Genomic DNA, 20,545 nt, shown 5'->3' with positions numbered 1-20,545 from the left:
GCTTAGGCCATTTTGTGTAAAGTGATTAACTAATTTTAATAAATATAAATCTAAAATGAAACTGTAAACCCCAACTTTCATATCTGAAAATGAAATTATTGGATTTTTTTCTCTCCATAGCCACCCAGATGATCTTGACCAACTGGAAAAAAGGCATCTAATTTGAATGTTCATTTTTGGTGGAATAATATTTGTTGGTATTATAAATATGAAAAAGTGGCAGCAGCCCGTTATCATAGGATTGCTAGTTGGGTTTGTTACGCTTGGGCTGTGTTCTGGTGTTGTGAACACCACCTTCTGGAGCGACTCCAGGTGGAGAGAGATAGGGATGGCTGGAAAGTCTCTGATGATGGTAGTAGTGGAGCAGAGAACTGGCTCACAACAGGATCCACGTCCAAACTGGGTCAAGGCAGGCGGCAGGCAACAGTGTCAGAGTTCAGGCTGGGTCAGGGCAGGCAGCAGGCAACAGTATCAGAGTCCAGGCTGGGTCATGGCAGGTGGTAGGCAACAGTGTCAAGGTCCAGACTGGGTCAGGGCAGGCAGCAGGCAAGCAGAGTCAGAGTTCAGGCTGGGTCAAGGTACCAAGCAGCAAGGCAGGGAGCCAAAAGGCCACACACACTCAGCAGGGCTGAGGGCCCAAAGGCCACACACTCACAGCAGGGAAGAGGGCCCGAAGGCCACACACACACATGGCAGGGCTGAGGGCCCAAAGGCCACACACACACACGGCAGGGCTGAGGGCCCAAAGGCCACACACACGCACACGGCAGGGCTGAGGGCCCGAAAGCCACACACACACACACGGCAAGGCAAGGCAGGCAGAGCAGAAGGCCCGAAGGCCACGCGCACAGCAAGGCAAGGCAGGGCAGAAGGCCCAAAGGCCACATGCACAGCAAGGCAGGGCAGAAGGCCCAAAGGCCACACGCACAGCAAGGCAAGGAAGGCTAGAGCAGGGAGCCCAAGAGAGCTCGATGCCGAAGCACCGAGGGAACTGCCAGGCAGGGTTATAAGGGGAAGCCCAGAACATAGAGAAACCGGGCCGGGCCAGTCAGGAGAGCCTGCTCTTGAAGGACCCCTGGTGGTGAGGCGGTTGCACAGCAGCCATAGCTGCTGTGCAACCGCCTCACCACCAGGGTTACAATGTGGAGGTCAGTGGGTCACTATTTTCATGAGTGATGTTCCCTTTTTTTTTTTTTTTTTTTTTTTAACTATAATGTATAAAATGGAAGCACTCCAGCTTGTTAATTTGTTTTTATCATATTGTTTGTTATGGTGTTTGTGAGAGTGCTGCACTTATCATTCATATCTGTATCCTCAGATGAGCAATTTCATTGTATCTCCTGTTCTTTAATACTGTATTGTTAATGGTTTTCAATATATAGATTTGAAACGGGAAAGCACTGAAGCTATAAATGGGTTGAAGAGAATAAGAACTTGTAATTGAACATTATCATCAACTTTACATCTTTACTCAGTAACAACTAACAGACTGGTCCAATATCATGCTTGTAAAAATGTGCGTCCAAACTGGGCGCCTGTTTTTCAATGTGCGCACACCCAGGAGAAGTGGATGTGCAGCTATATTTTAATGAATTGCCGCATAAAAAAGGACACGCTCAGCTAAAATTGTGCATCCCTAGTACTCAGAAACATTGGGTGCCCTGGAGACATGGCTGTGTGTGGGCCAGGAAAATGGGCACTCAATATGAGTGTCCATTTTATCCTGCCACAGATAACACATGCACAAAATACACGTACAGCTGCAGCATGGATCTTGGGTGCCTAGAAAAAAATTTTTAAGTGCTACAAGTAGTATCACAATGATACTAAGTCATCGGAACCACAGAGACCAGGTCTTTTTAGTTTTTTCATGTGTGGTATGACATCAGTTTTAGAGCTGGCATTAAATTTGCCGCATAAAAAAGGGCGCATTGGTTGACCAGCGACTTTTTGTATCGGGGGGTAATAGTTAATAGCCTTATCTACATGGCATTTACATGTGATGAGCGCTATTAGCTACACGTTTATTTGGATGCGGATTTTAGACTCACTAATCCCCTTACTGCATCAGGTATTAGTCCAAAATAAGTGTCCTTCTATGGGTTAACCTATGCACTAGCTGAGCGCACTTTATTACATCGTTCCCCCAATTTTGGAACCACCAATTGTATCCCCATTATTTATTACTGTTGTTTACCACATTGTGATCGTTACTCCTATATACAATGGAATTTAATACTGAATTGACTATAAACCAATGTTCAGAGTCTAGAAGAGAATTATTTCCCCCACTCATGGAATCATGGACACTCAGATAACATAACTGCTTGGGAAGACAGATGTAAAAACTGTGTTTGAGGTGTGGTTCCCGCGGCCTTTCCCCAGGACTATTAGTCCAGAGGTTTCACACATATTACTCAACAGGGCACCTGTTTCCTGTTTCCTGCACCTTAGCCATCCACAGAAATTACAAGTACAAAATAAGTGGGTATTTTCAAACGTGAAAAAGTTTCAGTACATTTTCAAAAAGGAACTACACAGGTAGTTTCTCCTCAACAACAAATATTTGACATATATTTGCCCATATTTTTACTAAGAATATTTTTGTGTTCTTTCATTCAATTCAAATTTACAGCATTCTTCCACCATTGTTGGTTTGTCTGATCTGTCCCTTAAATTCAAAAGGACTTTTATTAATAAAGGATAAATTTGTTTATTTCTAGGCATATACTGTCAATGTCCACAACAAAATTAATATAAATGAGTACAGGAATATACTGTGTGAATAAGAGAATTGACAGTGGGCATCTAAACCACTCGAAAGGTGCGGACAGCACAGCTACAATTTGGGGTGCTCAGAAAAACCACTCGAAAGGTACGGACAGCACAGCTAAATTTGGGATGCTCAGAAAAACCACTCTTAAAACACGCATAATGCTCTCTTTTCAAAAATTTAGATTACATTTTATTGGAAGAAACAGGTCTTCTAGTAGAATATATTTGGTATACTAAAATGTTAATTTATCACTTCTACAGGCTAGGAAAACTTCACCGTAGAGTAAGGAAACTATGGTTATTGCCATTGTGCTTATCAGTTTCAATATCTCCTCTACACCATCTTGTGGGTGGTATCTGACATAAGTCACAGACTACCATGATTACAAGTATCCAAGATGCCATTATCTGCACAGGAAAGTCTCCGAAAAGGAAGACCACCACGAGACTCCATGATGAGGACTCTAATCTTTGATTGGTTATCTGATGTCTTAACTGAAACTAAAATCTAGGCTATGTGACAAATCTGTCATTATAAAATTAGAAACTAGAATTTTTTTTTAAGTTAATTGGGATAGTTTCAAACTGTGCTATTCACACTTGTTAAATGTGGGGTTGTCTATATAACCGGTAAAAAAAGTTGTGAACATTTTTCAAGAAGAGAAGAAAATAGTCTCACCCTGCTGGGCACTGCAGTGTAGTAAAGTCTTCACATGGTTCTTCCACCCAGCTTTTATTTCCTAAAAGAAAGGGAAAGTTCAAAGTAAAGTAAGGGAAAAAAAAAAGTCTTGAATGAACACTTGCCAATTAATTTTTGCCAAGAAAATGGTCATGCTGATCTAGTAAACTAACTGCCTGATTCATGATGGCTTTTCTCCCACTCTGTGTCTGGGAAAATAACTTGATTAACTTCAGTCAATCAAGTAAGCAAATACTTCATGTTCTTGTAACTGCTCATTTCATACTATTTTTCAAATTTCCATTTGGGATACAAGAAGAATACCAATAACTGTTCCATTATGCTAGTGTTTAACGATAGTGCTTAGACCTTACAATATTCTTAAGCATTAAGTAGCATAGTAGATGATGGTAGAGGAAGACCAGTTGACCCATCTACTCTGCTCAGTTATTCCTGTTCACACTGCATAGATACATCCCAGCTGCCAGCCATAGAAGCTTGACCAAGCTCAGCCCACATTCTGAATGCAGACTGGCTGGAGCAGATTCATCTCCAATGCATTATGTAGTTATATCCAGAAAACATTCCACAATGAACCGGGACCACATCTGACTCATGTGTGTTCCTCCTCCAGATAACATAAACATAGTATCAAAAGAAGGGGCAATGGTTTACCTGAGTTCTTTGTAAACCGGCATGATGTGCTGCACGAATGTCGGTAAATAAAAGTTAGTTAGTTAGTAAATAAATAAATAAATAAATAAATATAAGTAATGGAAAATAATCTTGTACTTGTGCCACGTACTTGTGACCCAAAAGGTCACAAGTACGTGGCAGGATCTCAAAAGGTCGATGGATTCCATGCTGCTTATCCCAAGGACAAGCAGTACATTTCCTCCAAATCCACTTTAATAATGGTTTATGGACTTTTCTTCCAGGAATTTGTCCAAACCTTTTTTAAACCCAGCAACACTAGCAGCTTTTACCACATCCTCCAGCAACAAATTCCAGAGTTTTGAGTAAAAAAATATATTTTCTCCTATTTGTCTTAAATGAATTTCCAAGTGACTATGGGCCGGATTTTAAAAGGGTTACGCGCATAAGGTACGTGTGTAACCCTTTTAAAAAACCCCTGCGCGTGCCGAGCCTATTTTGCATAGGCTTGGCGGTGCGCGCAAGCCCCGGGACGCGCATAAGTCCCAGGGCTTGCAAAAAGGGGTGGTCGGGAGCATGGCCAGGGGGCGCGGTTTTGGATCGGGGGCGTGTGGGTGGTCCGGGGGCGTGGCCGAGTGCCCCGACACAGCGGCCTGTGTCGGGGCCTGCCGTGCCAGCGCACATAAGTTACTACTGCCCGGAGGCAGTAGTAACTTTTCTGATAAAGGTAAGGGGGGGGGTCTAGATAGAGCCGGGAGGGTGGGTTAGGTAGGGGAAGGTGCGGGGGTGGAAGGAAAGTTCCCTCCGAGGCCGCTCTGATTTCGGAGCAGCCTCGGAGGGAACGGGCAGCGCGCGCAGGGCTCGGCATGCGCAAGTTGCACAAATGTGCACCCCCTTGCGCGCGCCGACCCCGGATTTTATAAAATACGCGCAGCTATGTGCATATCTTATAAAATCCAGCGTACTTTTGTTCACGCCTGATGCGCGAACAAAAGTACGCATGCGCGCTCTCTTTTAAAATGTACCCCTTTGTGTGTTCCCTAGACTTTATACTTTTTGAAAGACTAAACAACTGATATGCTTTTACCTGTTCCAGGCCACTCATTATTTTATAGATCTCTATTATATCTCCCCCTCAGCTATCTCTTCCCCAAGCTGAAGAGCCCTAACCTTTTCATTCCTTGCCCTTTATCATTTTTGATTGCTCTTCTCTGTAGCTTTTCTAATTCTGTTATATCTTTTTTGAGATGTGGTGACCAGAACTACATACGATGCTCAAGATGAGATCGCACCATGGAGTGAAACAGAGGCAGTATGATATTTTCTGTTTTATTCTCCATTCCTTTCCTAATTCCTAGCATTCTGCTTTCTTGGCTGGCACTGCACAATATGCAGAGGATTTCAACATATTATCCACAATGATGCCTAGATCCTTTTCCTGGATGGGGACTCCCAATGTGGAACCTTGCATCATGTAACAATAATTTGGGTTGCTCTTAATGTTCTTCACTTTATAGGGCATGGGAGGGAGATGGAAACAGGATGACAGAAGGAGACAAGACCCCTTCAGTTTGACTCCATAAATTGGGGAGATATGCATGTTAAGAAGTTACACTCATTTTCATTACAGACTTGTGGTACTCAAGCATAATGGGTGAAAACAGTATTAGGAAAAAGGATATAGACTCTGAATGTTCCTTCAGTGTACTTTATTTACAGTGGAAAAACAAACACAGAAACGAAAAGGGCAGCACAACTTAACTCCAAGTCTCAAAACAAATAGTGCAGTTCACCTTAACTTCAGGTCAAAGCATGTAGCGCAGCTTACCTTTAGATATAACAGGTTCTGGTGTATGATATGTCTCTCTCTACTTCCCAGACCCTTTCTAACCCTTGTAGGCCCTGAGGTCTTATACTTTGGTGACAGGCTCCTCCCTTCCTCCAGGATCTCAACCTTAAGGAGGACTGGGCAGGACACCTGTGACCGGTCCTTCAAGATAGTCTAAGGGAGTTTTCTGTACATTCACTCACATACCCTTCCCCTTAGCTCAGCCTTGCCGGGATGAGCAACTGCCTATACAAGGGACACCTCTCGACAGAAAATCTGCATTGTCATTCTCCCTTCCTGTCCTATGTCAGATCTTATAGTTGGGATGTAGGGGTAGGAACCATCTCATCACTCTTGTTGGACTTCTTCTCCAACAAGAGTGATGAGATGTAGTCCATTATGACCATGAACTGCCGTCCCAGCAGGTAATAACGCAAGGCCTCTCGCGTGGCATCAGCTTCTGGCTAATATATGCCACAGGATGTTCTTAGCCACCCTTCTTCTGGATTAAGATGGCTCCCAAGCCGACTTCTGAGGCATCAGTCTGTACCGTGAAGGCTTTGGTAAAGTATGAGCTTATCAGGATAGGTTCAGAGCATATTGTTTCCTTCAGGGCTCTGAAGGCCTTTTCTTCCTCTGACCACTGGATCTTCTCTTGTACTTTCTTTAGCAACAGGCTTGTAAGAGGCTCTGCCGTCTCTGAATAGTTGGGAATAAACCTGCAGTATGTGTAAGGCCTAGGAATGCTCTTTCACTTTTTTTTTTTTTTGCGGGACTGGCACCCGAGTGATCACCTCGAACTTCCTGCTCTATGGATGGACCTTGCCCTTCCCAAGGGTGAAGCCAAGATACTGGACCTTTTGCCCTCCCAACAAGCACTTCTTAGGGTTAGTCATTAGCCCTGCTTTCTTCAAACTGGTTAGCGCAGCCTGGAGTTGGCTAAGATGTGTCTTCCAGTTGGGGCTGCAGACCACTATGTCATTCAAGTAGGCAGCTGCATACCCTTGATGTAAGCGAAGCAAGGCAGTCAACCAATCGCTGAAACATTGCAGGAGTGCCATGGGAGTATGGTGAACTGGAAAAGCCCACTAGGTATCGAGAACACAGTCTTTTTCACCAAGGGTTTGAGAGGCAGCTGCCAATATACTTTGGTAAGATCAAGGGAAGAGATGAACTGGGGCCAATCCCAGACGTTCAATCAGTTTAGCCACTCATAGCATCAGATAGGCATTGAGTTTTGAGACCTCATTGACCTTTTTAAAGTCAATACACAATCTGATGCTCCCATCTGGCTTTGGCACCAATACTACGGGTGAGGACTAGTCCCGTAGCTGTCAGGGTCACTCGTCAGGACGAGTGACCCCGACAGCTACGGGATGAGTGACCCCGATAACCCATGAATAAGGGAAGTTGATACTTTTTAAATATATAGTAAAAAAACACAGAAAAATTGAACTTTGTTGTCTTGGATGCTAGCTACTTGGACCAATTGATTAAACGTGACCCCAATGAAGTGCATGAAATGCAAGTTTAACTTGTGAGCACTGGGGGTGGTATGATGGTCCTTAAATCCATATGAAAATATTGATATGCATAGCGTTGTGATTTTTTCAAATTTCTAAATACCACGTGTTTCAATTTAGTATATTGCCGATGATCCCCATGAATACATGCCAGGGGCACTACCTTATTACAGTCAATTTGAATTTGCTTCTGCAGATCCCTCCAAACGAGCGTTTTCACACTCCCAGAGTCCACTAACACTTGTACTTCAATGGCATCTAGCTCAGCCAGGATCACAAACTTAGAAACTCCCTGGCTGGAGACATCTACAAAGTTATAGGAGTGTGGAGCCACAGCATTAATATCCATCGCCTCATCTTCCCTGCGGGGACAATCTCTTGTGAAATGGTCCCTTTCTCCACAACTGAAGCATGGCAGTCCAGCTGAGGGTTGCAGGTGAGGTGAATAGTCTGGCCGGGCCTGCTCTTCTGTCTGTTGAGACCTCTGAGCCTTAGGACTCCGCTGTCCTCTATCCAAGTCAAGGGGCTTCTCATGGAAATGAGACAAGCATGTGGTACACCGATGAAGGCCTGTGCACGTGCGCACCTAGGGAATTCCGAGGGCAAGATAGCGGTCGGCAGCATCCACGGTGTCCCGGGAGGCCCGGGAGTGGTAGGCAGACTGGCGGTGGCTGGTGGAGGCTGCAAGTCTTCCCAACGGAGTCAATGCTGCTAAGAAGGAGGTGAGCAACAGTGATCGCAGCCATCTGCGACCGACGGGCGTAACACTCTGGTGACTGACTCCTCCTTTAATCCAGGATTCCCTGTGGGTTTCAACCTTAAGGAGGACCAGGCAGGACAACTGTGCCTGGTCCTTTAAGGTAGTCTGAGGGAGTTTTCTGTACACTCCCTCACAGGACTTATGTGCATAAGTCCACTTTGAAAATTATCCCATCAAATCTACCTGCACAGGTTACATCTGCTAAAATGTGCACTGATATTTTTTAAAACTAAAAAATATGTGTATTAATGCAAACCACTTTCCAACCCCGCCCCCAGGAATGCCTCTAATCAGTCTGGGTAAAATCTCAAGACAAACTTGCATAAGTTTTTTGAATGCTGTGCTAGGTAATTTTGTAAAAGGCCATTTCTACATGAAGAACACTGTTTCATCTGCAGAAGTCCCTCTGAAAATTACCTTCCCTATAAATTAAGCAATAATGACTGCAAATTACTGGGTGTTGTGTGTTATAGACAAGAGTTTATCCTCTCTTTTAGGATATATAATAGAATGTATCAACAATGAATTCATGGTTCTGGGAGAGATGGTGAAGCAGACAGGTGCACAGGTGGTATTTCTCCTCAATCCTCCCTGTCAAGGATAAAGGCCCAGGCAGGGAAGCTCGTATTCTGGAGTTGAATGAATGGCTGTATAGCCATAGATTGTGTCAACAAGGGCAGCTTGGTTCCTGAATTATGAATAATATTCCAAGGACTGCTGAGCAGAGATGGGGTCTCTCTCACACACAGCGCCCTGGAAAGTTATGCATGTTAATGCTCATAGTACAGAATAAACAGTCCCAGATCTAGAGGCAGTCCTGGAAGAAGCCGACTTGGGAACAGTGGTGATCAGAGACATTATACAATACATAAAGAACCATAAATGGAATATAATTATACCGGTCTATAATTTATGCAGGTAGGAATAAGGGTGGAAGAGTGACATGCTATATTAAAAAAATATTAAAGCAACATAATTGCAGAGCTTAAAAGGTAACGAGGAGATACTGTGGGTTAAATCTGGAAAGGAGGACTAGAACAGCTATTTATATTGGTGTAATAGACCTACTTCACAATCAGAAGAAATGGACAGAGTTAATCGAAGACTTTGCTATGAAAGGAAAGGTGTTATTGCTAGGCGATTTCAATCTGCTGGTGATTTATTTTATTTCTTGGATTTACTGGGACTGGGACATTTCAGCTCTGCTGTCAAGTAAAAGCAGGGAGATCTTAAATCACCTGTAAGGAGAACTATTCCGGCAACCGATAAGAGAACCAAGACACGAGAGAGTAATACTGGGCCTGGTGCTCCAAATAGGAAGAGCATTTCTGATGTCATAGTGGGGTATGGCCTGGGACCCAGTGATCACTGGATACTGTGTTTCAGTATTAGAGCACAGGCAATGAAGGCTCATTCAAAGGCTTGGACTTCAGGTAAACTAACATGCAGGCCGATTCAGTAAAAGTCGCGGGAGAGCGGGCGAGCGTCCGCTCTCCCGTGTGCGCGATTCAGTATTTAAATGAGGGCCCGTGGGGGGGGGCGCTGTTCGCCGCGTATGTGTGCGGCCGCGTGACAACTGAGCTCTGCTGAACCACCCGCTTAAAGACCCTTCTATCCGCGGCGAAACGCTTCCCAAACCGGTGCACCTGCAGGTAAAAGCGCAGACAACCCCCCGAGCTGCCAGGCGTAATGGCTTCTAAAAGGAAAACCCTGGATTTAAAGCAGTTCTCCTATGAGAAACTGCCGGGGGAACCTGGGCAAGATGGCGCCGAGGCCGTGCACCGGGAGCTTTGTGCTCAGGGAGAGGAGGCAGAGCAGCCTGCAGAGCTTGGTGTGACTCCCAAACAGCCCGATCCTACTGATTTACTTACCCGCTCGGAAGCCCGGACCTGGTTTATGGAGATCAGGGCTGATCTAAGGCAGCACAGAGAAGCCATAATGGCGTCCATGGCAGATTTAAAAGAAGATCTGGCTGCCTTACGGAATAGGGTGGATGACGCCGAAAACAGGATAGATGGGCATGGGGAATCTATTAATTCCCTTATTTCACAGCATACAACGATGACCTCGGATCTCTTAATATTACAAAATAAGGTGGAGGACCTTGAAAATCGTAGTCGGCGCAATAACTTGCGCATACGCGGGGTCCCGGAGACACCGGAATATGCAGGGGCAGCGGAGACAGCAGCGCAAGTCTGTACCTTTATTTTGCAGCAAGCACCGGAGGGGGCGGTGACAGAGCCTGTAAGTGAAGCTGATATTAAATTTGAAAGAGCACACCGAGCGTTGGGGCCCAGATTGGATCAGAGGCCCAGAGACCTTGTACTCTGTTTCTCCAGCTTCCCCCTCAAGGACAGGATTTACAATATTGCTAGGAACCTGAAGGAAATTAACTGGCATAATCATCAACTCTCCGTCTACCAGGACTTGTCCCCGGTCACCTTGAAGAAAAGATTTGAGCTTCGGGAAGTCACAGCGCAGCTCCGTGAGAGGAACATTAGGTACAGATGGACCTATCCCTTTGGTCTCTCTTTTCAGGTCCAGGGGGTTGGATATAAGATCACCTCCCTGGAGGAAGCGCCAGGAGTATTTTCTAAAGCACAGCTGCCGGTTCAATTCCAACATCCAAATCCAAAGCAGCCGGAACCTCGGAGGGACGACGCGCCCAGATGGCAGAGAGCAGATAAGGGAGGAAAACGGCTGAGGCGTCAAGCTGGAGTGCGTGGTGCAGCTGCATCGGACAAAGGGTGATTTTTCCTTTCCTCCTCAAGTCGTCGAGGACACTTCGGTCTTCTTTCCCTTGTATGTGGGGATCCCGTGCGTAAGGACATTCTAGCTGACATGGAATGTACTCTGTGCGGTGTACAGGGAACCAGTCATTTTCACTCCAATGGGATGTGAGATGTCTTATCACTGAGTTTCTGTTATAAATGGGTCTTTTATTGTTTTTCTATTGCATTTGGTTCAATGTTGCGGGTGGGGAGGTTGCAGAGGGAGGGGCACACATCGTATGCGACAAAACAGACCTCCAGAGGTGGAGTATCCCTATGAGGTGGATTGGGATACTACAGGAATTACCTGGGGTTACACTGGTCTTTCTAGACAACGGCTGTGGTATGTTCAGTTTCTGTGGGTGGTTATGGGCTTTGGCCCAAGAAGGGCAACCTTGTTGATGGGCCGATTACCAGAGGCTGGGATGAGGGGATTACAGCGGAGGCGGATGGCTTGGGAAGCGGTGGAGTCTTTTTCTTTTATTGGGTCACATGGCGACTAAAATACTATCCCTTAATGTGAAGGGGATTAACACTCCCCGTAAGCGTACCTTACTGCAGAGGGAACTACGTAGGCAAGGGGCGGGAGTGGTTTTTATACAGGAAACGCATGTACGGAAGCATCATCAAAAGTTACTGCATTTCCCGCAGTACCCGGTTGCACACTGGGCAGCCAGTACAAACACTTCCAAATATGCGGGGGTGGGCATACTTTTTGCAGCTACTTTTGCACATGAGGAGCTGTTTTCTATATGCGATCCACAGGGGAGATATGTACTGGTTCGAATTCGAGTCGGCAGACAGGTCTTTACTCTGGTTAACGTATACTTCCCTAATGATTCTAAAACTCATTTTTTGCAGGGGTTTAGAGATTTATTACAACATCACGTGGAAGGGGAACTCATTATAGGGGGCGATTTTAATTTTGGACAGACACCATCGTTGGACTCTAGTTCTGGGAAGATAGCAGACCCCCAGACTCGGAAGCGGTGGAGTGAGATTATGGAGGACTGGAGTCTGGTGGATATCTGGAGAATTAGATACCCAAAATCTAGAGCTTACACATTTTTCTCTCCTGTTCACCACTAGGATTGACTGTTTCTTCCTGTCCAGAACGCTGCAGAATTCTGTTCTCCAAACTGACATTGACAATATCACGTGGTCAGACCACGCTCCCACTTGGCTGGTGTGTCATTTTAAAGATCTTCATAAAGGGTTCAGGCCTTGGCGTCTTAATGACTGTTTGTTTAAAGATAATACCTTTACCGGCCAAATGGAAATGACCCTAAAAGATTACTTTCAGAACAACCAGACGGAGGGTATGTCTCCGCTGGTTGTTTGGGAATGCTCAAAAACAGTGGTCAGGGGGGGTCTGTATCGCCCAGGCCGCATATTGTAACCGGGAAAGGGAGAGGCAGAGGGAGGCTTGGTTGAAGGATTTGACCACTCTGACTCAATTGCATAGTCGCACACAATCAGGAGCCATGTACCGGCGGATACTCCATCTTAAAGATAAATTGAAATCATTGGAAGACTCTGCCGTTAGTCACCAACTACTGCTTCTTAAACAGCAATATTATGAGGGAGGGAACAAGGCGGGAAAGTTCCTGGCTAGACAGTTAAAAGCGGTCCACTAACACGACGATATCCAAACTTCAAAACACCCAAGGTCAATTGACCTCGTTGTCCGAGGATATTAGGACAGCCTTTACTGACTTTTACTCCAACCTTTACCGCCCGGACCCCACTATCAGGGCAAGGGCTATAGAGCAGTACTTGAGCACAGTACAGTTGCCAGTTCTGGGTGAGACACAGCAACTTATCCTGGACAAACGTATAGAAGTAGATGAAGTGATGGCTGCTATCAAGCAGCTTAAGCCCGGCAAAGCTCCGGGATTAGATGGGTTCACGGGAACTTACTACCGTAAGTTTGCCCTTCAATTGGCTGACCCACTGACAAAGGCATTCAACTCCCTTCTAGAGGGTAAAACCTTTACAACTGAGTCTAATACTGCAGGGATTACGGTACTGGCTAAACCAGGGCGGGATCCCACTAAATGCAGCTCCTATCGCCCTATCTCGTTAATTAATATTGATCTGAAACTATTGGCTAGAGTTTTAGCGGCTAGACTCAATGGTGTTCTCCCTGAGCTGATTCATAATGACCAGGTGGGCTTTGTACCGGGCCGCTTGGCAGCGGATAATGTCAGGAGGATTGTCAACATTGTCGATATAGTACATCAACAGCAAATTCCGGCGGTGCTTTTGGCTTTAGATGCAGAAAAAGCATTTGACCTGGTCCATTGGGAGTTTTTATTTAGTGTGTTAGGCAAAATGGGTTTTGGTAATGCCTTTCTGATGTGGATCCGGAAGCTTTATGAGCATCCTATGGCTAGGGTCAAGGCTAATGGTGGATATGGCCCCCCTTTTGCAATACAGCGCGGAACGCAGCAGGGATGTCCGCTATCTCCTCTGCTGTTCGCCCTGTTCCTGGAACCCTTTGCTACTAGGGTGCGGGAGGCCGGAAATATTAAAGGGGTCTGGGGTGGCACTGTTCATTCCAAAATATCACTTTTTGCGGACGATGTGATGCTAACTCTTACTGACCCTGAAGCATCTTTACATGGGGTGATGGCTGAATTGCAGGGATTTTCGGTGGTATCAGGAATGCGAATCAATTATGAAAAATCAGAAATCCTCAACCTGACTCTGTCCCCTACTACAGTGAATAGTCTTAAAAGCAAATTTCCTTTTCTATGGGCATCTTCCTATCTGAAATATTTAGGTGTTAAGATTGGAACCCATGTGAGCCAATTATATGATTTAAATTATAAACCTCTGGTGGCTAATATTCGGGAGAGCTTGAGGAGATGGGACCGTCAGGTATTCTCTTGGATAGGATGCCTGGCTATTGTTAAAATGAAAGTTCTCCCCCGTTTCTTGTATTTCTTCACTACTATTCCAATCTGTATACCCGCCGCACTCCTCAAACAATGGCAGCAATTAATCTGTGGCTTCATTTGGCGGAAACGCCCTCCCAGGGTGGCAAAGTCTATTCTCTATTTACCTAAAGATAGGGGAGGGTTACATCTACCTAACTTAATGTGGTACTATTATGCGGCTCAGTTGCGGGCGCTAGTGGCCTTACATGGTGTCAGAGATCTCCCTCAGTGGGTGAAGTTCGAACAGGGGTTGTTGGGGTCTTTTCCCATTACAGCGTTACCGTGGCAGCCCAGTCCTTCGTGGGACAAATTTGATTATTACCCCTTTGCTCTACGCACCACGATGCGGATCTGGCACCGCTGGAAAACTGAGCTGGTGGGACCCGAAAGGCACTCCCTGCTAACCCATTTATTTACCAATACGGCAGTACCCTGTTCGGAACGATCTGTTGGTCTTAGCTGCTGGCGAGGGACTGGGGTCTTGCGCCTGGGACATATCATACAGCAGGGTAAGGTGCTTACCAGAATGCAGCTTAGTGATTTGTACCCTGGACGCACTGTAGATTTTCTACTATATGCCAGAATTGCGTCCTTCATACAAACGGGTTTAAGGAGACGTACTTTGAGACCCAATAATACTCTCTTTGAGACTTTATGTCAACATGCCTCAGGTATTAAGGGAATTATATCCAAAATCTATACTATGTTTAATAATAAATCCCAGGTGGTACACAAATATAGGGCGCTGTGGGATGCGGACTTTCCGGGTTGTTTGGAAGACAGTGATTGGGACACTATTTTTACTATGGCTGGCAAGTGTTCCATATCAGCGGGCTTACAAGAAAATTGCTATAAATTGCTATATAGATGGCATTATACACCCCTTGCGTTACACAGGTTTTATCCTCATCTTCCAGACAGCTGTTGGAGAGGTTGTGGTGATCAGGGTACCTATCTGCACATCTGGTGGTACTGTCCTCGCATACAGAGTTATTGGCAGGGGGTGATTCAGTGGATTTCCCAGCTCTTAAGTAAGCCTTGTGCAGCTCAACCCTGGCAAGTGTTACTAGGAGCGCCTATGAAAGAATATAATACACCCACACAGAAGTTGATTTTGCAAATCTTTATTGCTGCCCGGACAGAGCTGGCTATAAAATGGAAGCAAGTAACGATACCTACGCTTGCTGCAGTGCAACATCGCCTTTTCTCATTATACCAATTGAGTAGACTTACTGCTGTCCATCGGAATCATATCTCTTCCTTTCAGGCTATCTGGGGCCCATACCAAAAATGGATAGCTGATGATAATACCATTTCCAGTCCATAGATTTGTAGCTATTATGCTAATCCACCACACAGGAGTATTAGTACTCGATTCTTATGCACCATTTCTTAGTAGGTCACGATTGTAGTAAACCAGTGTGGGGTAGGGGAGGGGGGTGGGTAAGGGGGGGTTGATAAGGTTTATCAGGTTATCACACTTCAGCATGTAATTTGATCTTTTGTTTGTTGTTATTATTGAGATTATTCTAAAGTTATGAAGGCAATTTTTCTCCGGCATGGTTGCCTCTGTGATTGTCATTTCTTCGATGTGCTGTATAATGGTGGCAATTTGTTGTTTACTTGTTTCTTGCATATTGCTGTAAGTTTTGACTTGCCAATAAAAAAAGATTATACATAAAAAAAATAAATGAGGGCCCGTGGTAAAAAGAGGTGCTAGGGACACTAGCGCGTCCCTAGCGCCTCTTTTTTGACAGGAGCGGCGGCTGTCAGTGAGTTTGACAGTTGATGCTCAATTTTGCCGGCGTCGGTTCTCAAACCCGCTGACAGCCACGGGTTCGGAAACCGGACGCCGGCAAAATTGAGCATCCGGTTTTCAACCTGCGAGCCGCGGGCCGATTTAAAAAAAATGTTTTAAATTATTTTTTACTTTGGGACCTCCGACTTAATCTTGCCACAATATTAAGTCAGAGGGTGTACAGAAAAGTCATTTTTACTGCTTTTCTGTACACTTTCCCGGTGCCGGCAGAAATTAACACCTTCCTTTGGGTAGGCACTAATTTCTGAAAGTAAAATGTGCGGCTTGGCTGCACATTTTACTTAGTGAATTGCGCGGGAATAACTAATAAGGCCATCTACATGCATTTGCATGCTGCGGGCGCTATTGGTTTCGGGGGGGTTGGATGCACGTTTTCGATGCGCATCCCTTACCCCTTACTGAATAAGGGGTAAAGCTAGCGCGTCGAAAACAGTATCAGCATGTCAGAAAACATGGAACATGGTCAGAGTATCTAAAAGGGAGAGGAAAGGACTATAAAACTGAGCAAGAGATATGGATGAACAGACTGGATGGGCCATATGGTCTTTACCTGCCATCATATTCTATGCTCTATAACATTTGCTTTTGGAGATGTTTTCTATCTGTTTTTCTTTCTGCTTCAACAACCTTTTACTAGTGCTATATAGTTGCTAATTACTGGGAGTTATGTGTATAATCCCTTCCACCCTACCCCTCACCTACCTATCCTAGTAGCATCTTTCCTTATATAGTCTACATAGGGTGTGAATGAATTATTTGAAGTAGACCCCAACCTCTGCAACAGAATAGGTGACTGAGGACTACATTAGATCAATACAACTTTCTCTAATATATTTCTTCTTCCTGTTGCTATTCCTCCCCAACCTTTTTAGTCCAAAGGAAACCATCCAATAATTGAGTCCATTCCCCTACCCTACTCCCACCATCTCTTCTGGTCATTGTGTCTCCTTTCTGTTCTTTATGACAAGACTGTAAACTCGAAAAAGTAAGAACTGTCTATTTAGTGTCTCTGTACAGTGCTGGATACATCTGGGATACAAATAATTTGTAATAAAAAATGAGGATGGGCATGTTCTGGAACAGAAGCTAGGGGACTAGGATGAAGATAAGAACTCTTAATACAAGAAGCCATCAATGAATAGGAAAGGATCTAATTAGAGGTTAGTCGTATAACAAATTGTGAAATGAGGGAGAATAAGTCAAAACACACAATTTTATCTTATATCTATAAAGAGATATCAGGTAGCTAAAAGGTAATGTCATCTAATTATCTATGTCAGGTTCTGAAGCACCTAACCTAAAATAATTCTAGAGCTATATCCCTGTATTCTGCATGGTAGACATCCTATGTTTATAATCTTGATCAGAAATGGTAAAATGAGTCTTCCATATTAATCTGAATTGAGGATATATAAAAAGGTAAATGCTATTTTACAATTATTCTGTAAAAATTCATTGATTCTTAAATCACAACAATACAAGGGATGTGCAGCCCCAAAATTTTCAGTTCAATTTGTTTTTTCTTTTATTTGCATTTAGTTAGTTTAATTGAGAGGGGGGGGGGGGGGTTCAGTTCAGTTCATTTGCCAAACTGAAAAGAAAAACAGTATTTAACTAGAAAAAAAACCTCTGAAACAAACAAAAAAAAAAAAGGGTCCCCAGCTGCTCTGGATGGCCCATCCCAGACCAAAAAATGGCCTGGACCAGTCCCAGCACTGAGGTCTGCTTCTGGTGGAAGCTCTTTTTTTGAAATGGAACAAATACAAAAAAAACAAAATTTTCGGGTAATTTTTGTTTCATTTCTTTCAGGAAGAACTGATAATGGCCTCATTTGGAGTATTTTTTGCATTGTTAAAAATGATTGCATATCCTTAATCAATATTTATTCTTGAAGAACATCAACCACAAACAAGAACAGATGCTTCATTAACCTAGTCTTCCTATGATTCAAATGTGCAATATGGCCACTTTTAGTTAGCTATTGTTTGTAAATGAATTCAGAAATTTAAACAAATAAAAATAAAAACACTTTTCTATTTACTGAACACGAAACTGCTGTGGAAAATCTGTTATTGAGGTTTCATTAATAAAGTTACAGTCGTATGCAAAAGTATAGGAACTCCTGGCCAACCTTTATATTTCAATAAGTGAAAAGAAACTGACACAGATTGTTACAACCACAGATTGTTTCAAATGCTGAGACAGTTGCTTAGGGGAGCCCATGGTTTTTGAAAACAGACGGAATACAACCACAACATGAGAGGTTACAAGGATCAGATTATTGGTTTACTTGTGGAACTGTCTTTATCTCCCTATTTGAAGGCCTAATGAGTCAATCAACTCTTTGGGCTTTATTAACAACTTTTTTAAAAAGTAGCAATGAATCAAATGGAAGGTGTCCCAGCTTTTGCACATGCCATATTCACTGTTTTGTTTTGGGTTTTTTTCAATCAGTTAATCCGCAAATAAATAGCAATTTTGCATTAAAAATTGCAGAAAGACATCATGTTTAACTTTGTATCATAAAGAGGTTGTGTCATCTTCATTGAAACATACAATTTGACTAGGGATGCCTAAACTTTTAAATACAACTGTATTTTTTATTATATTACTAGTATTTTTAGTCATATATTTATACTGTTTTAATTATTTATTGTTTGAATTTGTTTGGTCAACCTGTATTGTTGTTTTACCATGATTATGTATGTTCTTTTGTTCATCGCCTAGGTCTGATATGTTAGGCGATTCATAAATTTTAATAAATGTAAATTGATTATATTCCTGTATTTTGAATTTAGAAGTATGCTGTGATTGTGAGCACTAGGTCCACTGTAATAGGTGCTGAGTGTGGCCTATAGAAAGGCACGAGTAAACTGAAAGCAAATTTAGTACAGAAATACAGAAGTAACTGGACTCAGCCGTATATTGGTAATTTACCTTGACAAACAGTGCTATAATTGATGCAACAATCTCCACGTTCTTTGCAGTCATCAGAACAGGAGCAAAGATTCCCAGGCAACTTCTTCTCGCCACATCGGAACTTGTTGCAAGTCCAAATGTGAGCTGCGATCAAACAGGCAAAAATTGCATGAAACGTGCAAGCTCAGAAATTTCTTTCTAAACAAAAGTAAAGAGAAACTGGCTTTCATCATAAAAGCGATTGGCATAGTACTCATGACAAAAGTCTGCACTCAGTCACCTTATTTTCAAAGACAGGAGGCCTTCACATTTGTCCTTGAAGTAGTACTGCTACAATGAAGGGGACTTTTTCTTTGTTTTAAAAAAAAAAACTTGTTTTACCAAAAATGAAATGTTTCTTATTCTTTTACAGTTCCTGTGAGCTCCCCTCATCATGAAATAGTGGTAATGCAGTTACCTTGCTGTCACATTCTCAAAAGGCCTGGCAGCGCGTGTAAAGCCCCGGGACGCGCGTATGTCCCGGGGCTTTGTGAAAGGGGCGGGGCGTCGGCGGGACCAAGCCCTCCGGCATAGCGGTCATTTGCTGCTGTGACAGGGGGATTGTGCGCCGGCAGGCGTAACTTACAAAATAAAGGTGGGGGGGATTTAGGTAGGGCTGGGGGGTGGGTTAGATAGGGGAAGGGAGGGGAAGGTTGGGGGGGCCGAAGGAAAGTTCCCTCCGAGGCTGCTCTGATTTTGGAGCGGCCTTGGAGGGAATGGGGAAAGCCATCGGGGCTCCCCTAGGGCTCAGCGCACGCAAGGTACACTAGTGTGCACCTTGCGTGCGTGCCAGCCCCAGATTTTATAACATGTGCGCTGTGTTTGAATCAGTGAGGAGCACAGGAAAGGGAAGGGACTGGGCTCCCACTGGACCAACTGGGAAACAACGAGGAGCAAGAATGCAGTGTGCGGGCCCCTAGAACTAAAATCAGGAAACAAGGTGAAACGTCAATGCAAGAACAGACAAGCACAGACGTGCTAGCTGAAAGACATTCAGGGCCGACTGACAGGCAGTTGACTCAAGAAAGGAAAAAGACACACAGAAACCTCGGGGTGCTGGTTGAGCCCTGGCAGGCTGAGTACAGAATGCTGCCAGGTGAAGGTGCATTAGGTACTCCTTCCTCTGTGGGAGGTAAAGGAGGTGTCATCCAAAGTCACTTCAGGTGTTATGTTATAGTCAGCTAGACTGCAGCTGAAAATTTTCTTAAAAACTTGGCCAGCTATAACATAGTCAGGAAGTAGGAACAAGCCCCTGGTACTGAAAAGTGTTCACTTTATCTTTTAAATGTCATTTCGTTCCTGCCTACTGGGCCAATATTTTTCCAGCAAGTGAGGTGGCAGTCTGTTTTAGGATATACGGTTTAAATAAATGCTGACAAAACAACTTTAATAAATGCCATATAAATCTGTGCCTGTAATTTAAACTATTACCTGGTTCGGAGCACAATTAATTTCTTTCATGTTTGATCGTGGGATCTTAATTACACCAATAGGAAAAAAAATGAATGTATGTACATCTGCATGTATGTTTGTATAAACATTTTATTATAATAAAACTCTGGTTTCTCCCTTACCTGGCAATATGCACATGTCCTGGTAATCTAAACAGCAGTTCCCAAGCTCTACGCAGGCGCTGTCACAGCGGCAGCTCCCAAATTTTCTCTCAAAGCATCGATTTTTGCAACTTTTAACTGTAATAGGTGAGAGAGGATGTTATACACAGACAACTAAAACAATGGTATTACTATATACTTCTGTGCCATGAAACTCACAGTAATTTGTGTTGTTTAAAAAAATGAATTCAACGTAGCAGTGCTCAGGTCAGAACTGGAAGAG

General features: G+C 43.9%; 1 protein-coding gene across 1 annotated transcript in view; it reads right to left on the bottom strand.

The window, feature by feature from the left end:
- ENPP1 (ectonucleotide pyrophosphatase/phosphodiesterase 1) overlaps positions 1-20,545 on the bottom strand; it is a 225,440-nt gene that overhangs the window by 121,051 nt on the left and 83,844 nt on the right. Inside the window, exons 3-5 of the mRNA XM_029594404.1 lie at positions 20,284-20,400; positions 18,689-18,814; positions 3,455-3,515 (exon numbers count right to left, since the gene is read on the bottom strand). Coding sequence (XP_029450264.1) covers positions 3,455-3,515; positions 18,689-18,814; positions 20,284-20,400 — 304 coding nt within the window. The remainder of the gene's footprint in view (positions 1-3,454; positions 3,516-18,688; positions 18,815-20,283; positions 20,401-20,545) is intronic.

This window comes from Rhinatrema bivittatum, chromosome 3 (assembly GCF_901001135.1).
Source record: "Rhinatrema bivittatum chromosome 3, aRhiBiv1.1, whole genome shotgun sequence".
Taxonomy (NCBI): domain Eukaryota; kingdom Metazoa; phylum Chordata; class Amphibia; order Gymnophiona; family Rhinatrematidae; genus Rhinatrema; species Rhinatrema bivittatum.
The sequence above is the reverse complement of the archived record's forward strand: the minus strand, read 5'-3'. Positions and strand labels throughout refer to the sequence as shown.